Source organism: Colius striatus, chromosome Z (genome assembly GCF_028858725.1).
Source record: "Colius striatus isolate bColStr4 chromosome Z, bColStr4.1.hap1, whole genome shotgun sequence".
Lineage (NCBI taxonomy): Eukaryota > Metazoa > Chordata > Aves > Coliiformes > Coliidae > Colius > Colius striatus.
The window spans coordinates 49813523-49825153 of NC_084790.1; the positions used below are offsets into that span (position 1 = coordinate 49813523).

Sequence of the window (11631 nt, forward strand, 5' to 3'; positions counted from 1 at the left end):
GACACAGCGTGTAGCATCCATGGGTTTCATTTCTTGTGGTCAGATTTTCACTTCTTCCCCCTGTAACATGCTTTTCATTTTCTTTCCCAGCTAGCAATGCCAGAATGCATCAAGCATGAAGAGGTGGTTAGCTTTTCCTCTTAGCTTAAGCATGTCAGGTTTTGGTTTCCTCAAAAGGATACCACAATGTGCTTTGCTGTATGGCCACCCTCGGTAGTTACAACCTGTTTTGCAAATGCTGTTTGCACCTGAGGTTGGCTCCATAAACTGCTGCTGCTTGAGCATTTCTTGCACTTCTTGACATCAAGTATGTCAGCAAAGGCAGACACTGAGAACTGTAGCAACTAACTGGTTGCACAGAAATGCCAAATTCAGTAAGAGCTGAGGTGTCATTGCCTTGGTATAAGACTCCTCCAGTCACATAGCATTATGCCTCGACAAAATACAATGAGAAAGCAGAAGTGCTTCATTTGCTATGAAAAGATGGTGTCTGCTGTATGTTTTAGCAGGTGCTATGCTGTGTGGCACGCTGACTTGTTAATCGCCTCTCCTCATGTAGCAGAAATATGCATTTGCAGGCTAGCAAGTAGCTTGCTAGAAGCACTTGAAAGCACCAGTATGACCAGGATGTCTACAGACATGTCATTCAATGGTCTGGGTTGACTTTTAAAGGTCTAATCTAACCCTCTTGCAATGAGCAGGGATGTCTTCAATTGTATCACTTCTGAGGACAGGGTACCCACAATTTCTCTGTGCCTCCTGTTCCAGTGTCTCCACCTTCATCATAAACCAATCTTCCTTATATTTGATCTTAATCTACTCTCAGTTCAGAATCGCATCCTTTGTCCTGTCACTGCAGGCCCTGGTAAAGTCTCCCTCTGTCTTTCTCTTAAGCCCCATTGAAGTATTGAAAGGCCACAACAAGGTTTTGCTGGAGTCTTCTCAGGCTCAACAATCAACAACTTGCTCAGACTGTCCTCACTGGACAGGTGCTCCAGCACTCTGATCACTTTTGTTGCCTTCTTCTGGAATCCAACAGGTCCACGTCTTTGCTGTGCTGAAGACCCCAGAACTGGGCACAGCACTGCAGGTAGCATCTCACCAGAGAGGAACAGAGGGGCAGAATCCCCTCCCCTGACCTGCTGCCCACACTGCTTTTGATGCAGCCCAGGATACAGATGGCCTTCTTGGCTTTGAACGCACATGGCTGGCTCATGACCAGTTTTTTATCCTCCAGTACCCCATGTCCTTTTTCCCTCAATCCCATCCTCCTCCAGCCTGTATTGATACAGGGGGTTGCCCCAGTCAAGGTGCAGGACCTTGCCATGGGCCTTGTGGAACCTCACAAGGTTCACATGGGCCCACTTCTCAAGCTTGTTGAATGTTGCATTTTCAAACATGCTTAGACAACATAAAAATACTTTCCAAAGGCAACTTCAGCTAGCTAACAAGAACTCTGTTTAGGTTTTATGTACAGGCTCTCCGCTCCTTGCAAAGCAGACGTGATGGTCCCTTTTGGTGACCTAAAATTAAACCACTACCGTGAACCTCTGCAATAAACTGAACTAACAATATGAAGGATTTGTCTGAAAAAAAAAGTTTATTGAAAAACACTCATCAGCTATTATTAAGAAATTGCTCTCCCCCCTCTACATTAATGTATTTACATATGCTATATATATACCTATACAGAGTTCTAATTTGAATTGTGCGTTTCTATAATGAATCCATAGAAATATGTATTGTACAACAACTTGGTTTAAGGTTTTGCACTTCTTGGAAATAATAGAGTCTATTTTGTTCCTGAATGTTAAAAAAGTTAAGCATGTGTAATATATGTTACCTCAATGCATTGCTAGTAATTTCCTGTAGACACTGTTATTCACATTAGTAGAGCATGTGGCCCTTCTACTAGTGGTGGATATCGACTGACCAGTGCTGTTACTGCTGTTAGGATCAAAAGTCTTTTTGCAATTGAAGAGACTGAAAAGTTGTCTCTGATACTGGGAAGAAGCATAGTAGTAAATGAAGGGGTCAATGCAGCAGCTAATGCTGCTGATACAAACACAGAGTAGATAGGCAAAGTAGAGATACTCTAAGCTGTTGTCGTAAGTGAAATGGATATAATGAACTAACAGGAGGATATTTGTTGGTCCGAAGCAAATAACAAAAACAGAAAAAACAGCAACACACAAGAGTAAGGCACGCGTCTTCTTGTTTTGTTTTGCAACAATGGTAGAAGAACTAAGACATCGGATGATACACACGTAGCAGACAGTAGAAATTATAAATGGCACTACAAAAAACACGCAAGAGAAGATGGAGAAGAAGTGGAGGTAATAGCCATGAAGTTCAGATTCTCTGAGCACGTCATGGCAAGTAGTTATGTTTAACTTGGGTATCTCCATTGTTTGCTCTCTGATGAGGAAAGGTATAACCCCAGTTATTGCCACAAGCCATATGACGAAACAGACCAGTGAGGCCCGTGTTAATGTGCGCCACCCGAGAGACTGCATGGGATACACCACTGCAAGGAAGCGATCAAAGCTTATGCTTGTCATCAGCATTATTGAACAGTACATGTTACAGTAGAAAGCTGCAGTGATGAAACGGCACATCTCAGGCCCAAAAACCCAGTCATTTCCAGAAAAGTGATAAGCGATCTTAAAAGGGAGCACGCTCACAAACAGGACATCTGCAAGGGCCAAATTCAGCATGTATATTACAGCTGGCTTTTCGATTTTCATTTTTTTCAGAAACACAAGTATCGCTGTGATGTTCAGAGGAAGGCTCAGCACAAGCACTAAGGTGTAAACTGAAGGAACAAAACGTGTCAGCCACGGACTAGTGAGGTATCTTGCTGTTTGCACTGACACTGTTCGCTGTTCATGTAGGAACAATCTGGTCTGATTAGGGGCTCCTGATCCAACTTCCCCGTCATTTTCAGTATCATCTTCAGTTGGTATAGGATCATCCTCGTAACTTAAAAAAGACATCACAAAAGTTCTAAGATGTGGCATGCTGTCGTTACGTGGCGAAACTGAAAAATAAGAAAGCATTAAGATCAATATGCAAATACTTACATGCTATAGGAAAGTGAAAACGTCTTTCAAGAAGGAAAGCTAGTTCAAATCAGCAACACAGACTGTCCACAGATGTTAGTCTGTCCTTTTTTACTTTAGCTTCTGTTACAAGTTTGGGTAAGACGTCCTCCTTTGTCTCCTAGCTCTTAGCTTGGAAGCTTTTTACAGTAGGGACTCTATCTCTGCCTAAGGACATAATTTCCCACTCTTGAGCTGCCTTTGCCAGACTTCACAGAGTTCGTAAGAAATTCAGTGCTGAGATAAATACTAGTATTCATACACAGAATTCCCATTAGAAGTATTTGCCACCAAAATAACAAAAAATGAAAGTGCAATTAAAACATAAAGTTATTTCTGTGTGCTCTGGAGACATCTTACTCAACCTGATGGCTGCCATCAAGAGTGATGGCCAAAGTCTGTGTGCAGTTTTCAAGGCAGATGTGGATTAACCTTTTGCTTGTATCAGACAGGCCAACACAGACTGCACAGAGATACTTCCCTAGTTCTATTTACATTACCCCACAAGAGGAATAGCTAAGGACAGCTTGTGCTGAGGACAGCGTGTGCTCAGCGTGCCCTCAGGGCACTTCTGAAACCTCCCATGAGTGTTTTCCCCATGGCATCATCTTTTGCAGCACAGTTCAGTGGCTGTGACTGAGAAGAAAAATGTCAAGACAGGGCACCTCTGTTTTTTGCATGTAGCCGTAAACAGTCTGTAATTCAGCGTTACAAAGTGTTGGATGTGTAGTATGGGTTTATTTATGTAAAAAAAGAAAAAAAATCCAAAAATCAAAATAATTATGTTAGACATTATTTTGGAAAAGTTGTTTGTATGGAGACTTATTTTGGAAGACTGTTGTTTTCAGCTTAATCTAGTTTGGCATAGGATGAGTCAAGCATATTATGCACAGGCAGAAGTCAGCTATTATTACTTAATCAATCATCTGCCCTCTTAGCCGTGCAGTCGATTCTTTATTAAATTCTAGGCAACTAAAGTAAAAATGCAGTGCTAGCTTAACTTGGAGTGATACAAGAACTAATCAGTAAAGATTGTCATGTAGGTGTTAAGAGAAATTGAGGCAAGATGCTTATTTAGTGCTCACAGGTGTAGACAGTAGAAACTGTGTGGTCAGTAGGAAGACATAAGTAAGAACTAACAGAGCTAATCCAGAAGACAGAAAGGAAGATATGGGGAGGAGGTATTAACTCAGAAAAAGATACAGTGGCTACTAACAAGATTTTTGTGAATACACCTGCAACTAACAAGGTCTTTGTGAAAAAACACTCCTTTTAAGTTGACCCATTTGGACTAACTACCTCAGGGTCAAAGAGCAGACACTCCAAAACAACCACCAGGGACCTCCGACTCAGGTCCCGGAGCATGCACAAGGTGGTGGTGGGGATATGTAAAAATTACAGGAAACTAAAATGAATATGCATGTATTTTCTGAGAAATATAATGAATATGTAACTCGCCTAACAACAAAGACAGCTGTCTTAGTGTGGTAAGACAGACACACTTCAAAGGAAATATCCTTGTGTGTCCTAATTGCTGCTGCTTTGAACAGAAGAACGTCTGCTTTCTAAAACTCCAAACTGAGTCTTAGAGACTTAGACCTGCTTTTACAGTATCAACTGAGCTGAAAGTACACGCATGTTTAATTTGTCTAAGAAGCTACTTGTTAGAAGCAATTACTTGTTCTACAGTAATTACATTGTGTGTGGGTTTTGGTTTGTTTTTTTGTTAAATGCGGATGAGAACAGCAGCATCTGATGGGGGCAGACGGCAGACAGAGAGCTGGCTGCAGCTTTAAGTGTCCAGCTTGTGCAGAAAGTGCCCTGCCCAGCTTGAATTTTGATGAAATTAAGACTTCAATGTGTGCGGAGAGATCAGAGAGCGGTAGGGAAATTTGAGGGTTTAAAAAAGCTGCTGTGCTCTATGTGTCATAGCAGCATTCTGAAAGCAGAGGCAGCAAAAGAAGGGAAAGATCTCAGATAATGGTTTCATATTCAAAGTGACTAGATTACAGGCTCTGAAAGCCAGAAGAAAAGATGCCCAATGAGAATTTCAGCCTGAGAGTGTGTTGCATAGACTACAGTAGGAGCAATGTGCTGCTGGCCAGCAATTAATACTAATTTCTGGGCATTAGTGATAACAGCTGCACCCCTACCACTGGCTTCTAACAAAAAGTTGTTATCTCGTCTTTTTATAATCCACAGTGATAATCATCTAGAATCTAAATTACTCAGTATACTCAAAAGCAGTGGAAAGCATGCCAGACACACCTATAAGCAAGATAAGACACAATCTTGTAGGACAGATGACAATTATTTACTTTTGTAAAAAAACCTCACCACATTGTGGTTAAAAAATCTTCAGCTCACATTTCTGTTGATACTATTATGTTGATTCTATTATGTCAGTAATGTGGTAACAATTTAAACACATTTTTCCCAAGTATTGTTTTTTTTGTAACAAGACGCCTGTTTCTTTTTGCTTTCCTTTCTAAATCTCTTTCACCACAGGTGCTGGCTTCAAGCAATGATAATATCTCTCTATCTGGCTATGAGTGTCCCAAGGCAGGCGCCTGGACAACTAATCTCCAAGCACTTATAGCACCAACTTGCTTAGCACCAACCTGCTGCCGATACACTGCTTTCTCACCTACCTGCAGGACCAGCACAGGTCAATAACATGACTGACTGTGGCTATTGAAGGACCAAGGAAAAAGCAGGGGACAAGCTGCAGGTGCAAGGGCAGAGCAGACCTGAGGGTACAGCACTGCATCAGTGAGACACATTAGGTACGTCATGGCAGAGATGGGGAAGGTTATCTAGGAAATACTGCAGTGGGAGGAGTATAAGGAGAAGCAGAAGAGGTTCACACAGCCAAACTTTAGTAGTTCTACTGTGCATGAACTAATTTGTTTTTATTTTTTCTTTTCATAGTGATGTCATACAGTAACTATTTCAATCATTATTTCCTAAGAAACCAGCAAATAAATGATGTGATTCGGAGTGCTATTTAGTGAAGACTTTAATTGCAAAAAGCAGGAAAAAAAGTTTGAACGTTTCCATGAGCTGCAAGAACAGCACCCAATAGTACAATATTTTTTCTAGGATTAATATGTATAGTTTGTCTTTCACACACATATCCTTTTTTTTTTCGATAAGGATATTTTAGACTTCCATCACAAACATGATTGCAATCTCTTCATTCCCACTTGCCCTTGTGCCAAAAAGTTGTTTAGCCAAAATTATCTGTCCTTTCTAATATCTTCTTCCCAGAATAATTAAACATTCACTCTCTTCCTTTTCAGCCTTCATTTTAGTAGTCCAAGTATACCACGCCTTGAAATTTTCTCTTACCTGTTCCTCTTGTGAGCCTTTTTTCTGTGTGTAAAGCTTGAACTAAGTCTTTCCAGCAGGCATCTCATGGGGCACAGTTATTTGTACAGCAGCACCATGAGCACTATGTGACTGAAAGGCATGTTGAACTGAATTTTATGGAAGAAAAAAAACATTGCTAATTTCTACATGTATAATCTTGCCCTTTGTACTGTTGCATCTCAACTGGAAACTGTGGGGTCACATGCAAGTGTGTCTTCTCTCACTTTTCTTCCCTCAGCATCTGTCTTGTGAGACAAGTTCTGAGCTAGACAGAGCCACAGTCTCACCAGCTTTTGCAGTGATGTTGCTATTAAGGCCGTTTCTAACTAAATAACCACAAAGGTCATCTACTTGGAGAGGTATTCTTAACTGTTTTGTGTTGGCAGGTGTTCCAAACTTTGCGCTGTCTACAAATTCACCCAGCATTCTATCCTCTGAAGTTGGTAATGAATGCCAAAGCCTCTTTTATAAGAAAGCCCATCTCACTAACCCCATCGCTTCTTTCCATCATAACTTGCTATTGCCAGTCTGCCTCCTTAGCTACAGGACAACTCTAACCCATTCTTCACCAATAACCTCACCTGTGGCACTGCACCTCCCTTGATCTGCGTATTTCAGATCTATGACGTCTCCTTTATTAAAAAAAGTGTACAAAAAGTATCTGCCTGCCGTTGCTTCACCCAGGGGGTTAACTTTTATGTTTCAGCCCGTTGCTGTTGCCATGAGAACAAACGTGGGCAGCGCCTCACAACGCCGGAGAAAACTCGATCCTACACTCCTACTGAAACTTCAAAGCGGGAGCCCCCTGGCCTGGCTACGCGCGTGCCAGCGATGCTGGGCGCCGATCCGTATTCCGTGGCTTCTCCATCGGGTCCCACGGCTCCGGCCTCGGCCCCTCTGCTCGCCGGGGGCCCGGCCTCCGCCTCCCGCGCGACCCTTCCCCGGCGGGGCTGGAGCATTCCCCCCGCCTTTCCTCCCTTTAGCCCCTCTCCCCCGGCAGCTGCCCCGCGGGGTCGACGACTCACCGAGGCGGGCTGCGGCGGCCGCCGGGTGCGGGCAGGCGAGGAGCGCCAGGAAGCAGAGCAGCGCGGGCAGTGCCCGCGGCCCCATGGCCACCGCGCCGCCTGGGGCAGCCGCACCGCGGGGACCTCCCTCCGCTCCCTCCGGCCGGCCAGCTCAGGGGACGCGAGTGTAGCCGAGGTACCGGTGCGCGGGCCGGCGCTGGGCCGGCCCAGGACCCGCCGAGGCTTCCTCCGGCGGCGGCGACGGGGGGCGTAGGCGCCTTCCTGCCGCGCCGCGCCAGCGGGCGGAGGCGAGGGCGGGCAGAGGGACGGAGCTCGGCCGCACCAGGGGGGAGCGGAGCTGGGCCGGGGGAGCGGATAGAGTCCAGCGGCCCCGCGGCACAGCGTCCCGTCGGACAGCGGGAAGCGCCGTGAGAAGGGGTCATGGGCTCGGGCAGGGTGAGAAGGCAGTAGGTGCAGAACAATGGGTCATTCTCGAGGAACCGTTCTAAGCTTAAGCTGCGAAATTTGGCGTGTGAAATCGAAATTGCTAATGACTCACAGCTGAAATATCTGTGTTACTCGTAACTGGAAGATCATGCTCATTCAGAAAAGCTCCTTAGCAGACAAATCTGCTTCCAATAAAGTAGACAACATCAAAGCTTGCTTGTGTTATGTGGCTTCAGTAAGTTGAACTGCTCTATAAATACGGAACACTCTCATTACCCAGCTTTGCAGTCCTGGAGTCTGTTCTTGAAAGACCCCCGAGGAACTGATGCCACTCTTGAACTCCAGAGGCACACACCCGTGGGCAGGAAAACTTGTTCTCTCCTTAGGAGCTCCTTATGAATCAACAGCTGGTTGAACAAAAGCTATATGAAACCTGTTTTCCTATAGAGGAAAATATTTTGTTAACTTTGCGGCTATTATTTAGGCTCTTCTGTTTGAAAATATTTATTCCATTGGTGGTTTGAATGCTTTGTATTTCTTAGGGCTTATAACCCCATCAAAAGCTTTACAAATGGATACTCTTTGGTTTGCTAGGGTATGCTATCCCATTGTCAACTGTATAGCCTGTTTACAGCATTACAATAAAAAAAAAACAAAACCAAAGGTGCCCCAAAAGCTGCATTTAGAATTTCCTTATATGTATGAAGTGCCATTATTACTGCAGAAGCACCCACCTTTGCTCTTAACTGAGAGTGAAACCCATGGAAAATAATCATTGATTGCAGGTACTGGTTCTCAGTAAGTTTGAAATCTCTCTGATGTTCTTCCCACAGTCACTTGCTATGTTATGACACTGTTAAGGCTAACTCCAAATCTGTAGAGTAAGGGCAAGTAATAAACACAAGTTTTACAGCTAGCCAGCCTTTCTACAGCTCTATTGTTCCAAACACACTAGGGAACACACACGAAACACCTTACACTTTATCATGAACTATTCTTATCTATTTAGAAAATGCCTTAGTCTGTTTTGGTAAGGGAAAGTGTAGCTATTCTTAGACGTTCCTGTAGTCTCACAGCTCTAGAAACATTTCTAAACCCAAAATAGAAGGGAACTTCATTAAGATAAATGTGTATCTCTAAATGTTATAGCTTTTCAAAAAAAGCATACATTGACAGTATTAGTATCCTTAAATTTCAAGAAGGCTTAATGAGTGGGCTGGTGCTTGAGAAATAAACTATTCTTCAGGGTTTGTGAAGGATATGAGAGAAAACTCAGACTTCGTCTGCAGAGGATACCTTAGTTACAGGTACAAAGAACAGTCATAGGGCTATGTCCTTTCACCTCCACGAATTGTATTGCTATAAATATAGTAAGTGAATAACAAATCCCTGTGTTTGTTACTTTTTCTGTCTGCATATGGGAACAGAAAAGAATTTAATCCACCACCAACTAAAACGTAACCATAAAACCCCAAAACATAACAAACAGAAAACAAAAGGGAGTGGTACAATGATGAAGAGCACAACCAGCCCTTTAAGACCACCTTCTCCCCACCCCTCCCTCCCCTCAGAGCCCTGATCCTGGTGTCTTTTTCTTCTCCCCCTCTGAACAGCCCAGGGGGCCAGGGAATGGGGGTTTCAGTCAGTCTATTCATGATGGCTCCTGCCATTTTTTTCTCCTCAGGGCAGGTGGGTTCCTCACTGATCCTCCCTGCTTCAGTGCAGGGTCCTTCACAGGCCGGGCAGCCCTGCACGGGCCGCCCCGACATGCTTTCATCGCAAAGGCTGCAGCTCCTCTTTGTCTTTCATGTGGGTCTGCTCTACGGTGCACAGACTCTCCAGCACAGCCTGCACCATGGCCACCCCCTCACACAGTCCCTGGCCCATCCGGGTGCACTCACCTGGAGCTGCTGGTGACTCTAAGTCCTGCCATTGCCCTCCATGAGTTTCAGGGGCTCAGCTGCGTTCTCACCCCGGGGCTGCAGAGGGGTGTCCTGTCTGGTGCTTCTCCTTTCCTTCTCTGAGTATGGGGTCCACATGGTCGCCTCCATCTTGTACCACTCCTACACCTCCTCTCAGGCACTTCAGATTCCCATCCTACTCCCCGTAACCAAGCAAAAGCAGGTCCTTGCTAAACCATGATAGCAGTTTACAGCAGCCTCCAAAATACCCTTTTTTCCCAGTTGTATTTGGTAGCTGTTAGAAGGGAGGTGGTTAGTAGGTGAAGAGAGGCTCTTCTCCCCTTCTACTCTGCCCTCATGAGACCACGTCTGGATTATTGTGTCCAGTTCTGAGCCCCTCAGTTCAAGAAGGACAGAGAGCTGGTGGAGAGACTTCAGCCAGGGCCACAGAGATGATGGACTGGAACATCTCCCTTCTGATGAAAGGTTGATTGAGCTGGGGCTCTTTAGCGTGGAGGAGACTGAGGGGTGACCTCATTAATGTTTACAAATATGTAACAGGCGGGTGTCAGGACAATGGAGCCAGGCTGTTCTCAATGTCCAATGATAGGACAAGGGGCAACAGGTATAAGCTGGAACATAAGAGGTTCCACAGAAATACAAGGAATGAGTTCCTGTGTGACCTTCTCTGGCAGGGGGTTTGGACTAGATGATCTTTCAAGGTTCCTTTGCAGCTCTTAAGATTCTGTGATTGTGTGACAGCAATAGGTGGGCGCAAGAATTACTTTGGTTATTTGCATGCTAGTTGGTACTGTCAAACTTTTATTTAGATAGGAATGTTCGCAGCCAGTCCTGTTTAGTGGGGTTCCTTGTTTGCTCAATGACAATGCCCGAACTAGTTAATTACCAAAGAAGCTTCTAAATGGGTTTAAAGAAATTAAATGGAAATTACTCTTTGATGTGCACTGGAGGAACAGGAAGCCCAAGAAATGATTGCATAAGGTGAATGCTAGCATACACACAGTACCTTTCATATATGTCATTACCTGGGAACCAAATAAGCTTTCCTAAGCTTGTGTACGTCAGGAAATAACCAAGGAACATGCTGTTTGTATTAGAACTGAGTAGTTAGTAGGTGTTTTCACCCTCCAATACAGCTATTTTAAGTGAACCAGGGTATTAATACTGCAGCATTTGTGTTATATTAAAATGGATTATACATAACTATCTAGAAGGAAAATAGAAGCATGTAGGAGCTGTTTACCTTTTACTTAGGGACAACAGCTGTTTTAAGGTAGTAAAGTATACAAATGTAATGCCATGTATGAATATTTATCTTGAAAAAAGTGTAATAATTTGTCAGCTTCTACAATACCAGGGGCCAGTATACCAACTAAACTCATAGTCTGTGTGTCTGCCACTGACTTTACACTGGCATATTCCACCTTCAGAACTAATACCCATTTAATGTTTGCTTTTAACACACATATCACAATATCGCAATGTCCATGTTTTAAAATATTTGTCATGAGAAAAGTGACAGTAGGAATATTTTATCTTGGTTTACATATTTATCACATTACCTGGTGAAAACACTTCTGCTCTGTAGATACAACTGAAAGTTAATCAGCAAGAACATCATCATAGGCCATGAAGACTTCACTGCTGAGAAACCTTCCCAAAGTGTACAGTGAGAGCAATCAAGTTAATTGGATTCAATTTTATGCAAACACTGAAGAAGTGCTTTCACTACCATCTGGGTTGATGATTTAATGACTCTTAAATGAAATTCAGGAACTAAGCCAG

The 11631-nt window shown here is 43.8% G+C and overlaps 1 protein-coding gene across 2 annotated transcripts; it reads right to left on the bottom strand.

Moving 5' to 3' along the window:
- Positions 1-1497: 1497 nt before the first annotated feature.
- F2R (coagulation factor II thrombin receptor) lies at positions 1498-7737 on the bottom strand. 2 transcript variants are annotated; one of them, XM_062018056.1, is made up of 2 exons: positions 6453-7408; positions 1498-3040 (listed from the first exon to the last, which is right to left on the bottom strand). In XM_062018056.1, exon 2 carries the CDS (start codon positions 3018-3020, stop codon positions 1845-1847), a length of 1176 nt encoding a protein of 391 aa, XP_061874040.1. In that variant the 5' UTR covers positions 3021-3040; positions 6453-7408; the 3' UTR covers positions 1498-1844. The 2 variants fall into 2 exon arrangements, with proteins under 2 accessions (XP_061874040.1, XP_061874037.1); XM_062018053.1 differs by lacking the exon at positions 6453-7408 and adding an exon at positions 7499-7737 and having other exon boundaries at positions 1499-3040.
- Between the last annotated feature and the right edge of the window lie 3894 nt (positions 7738-11631).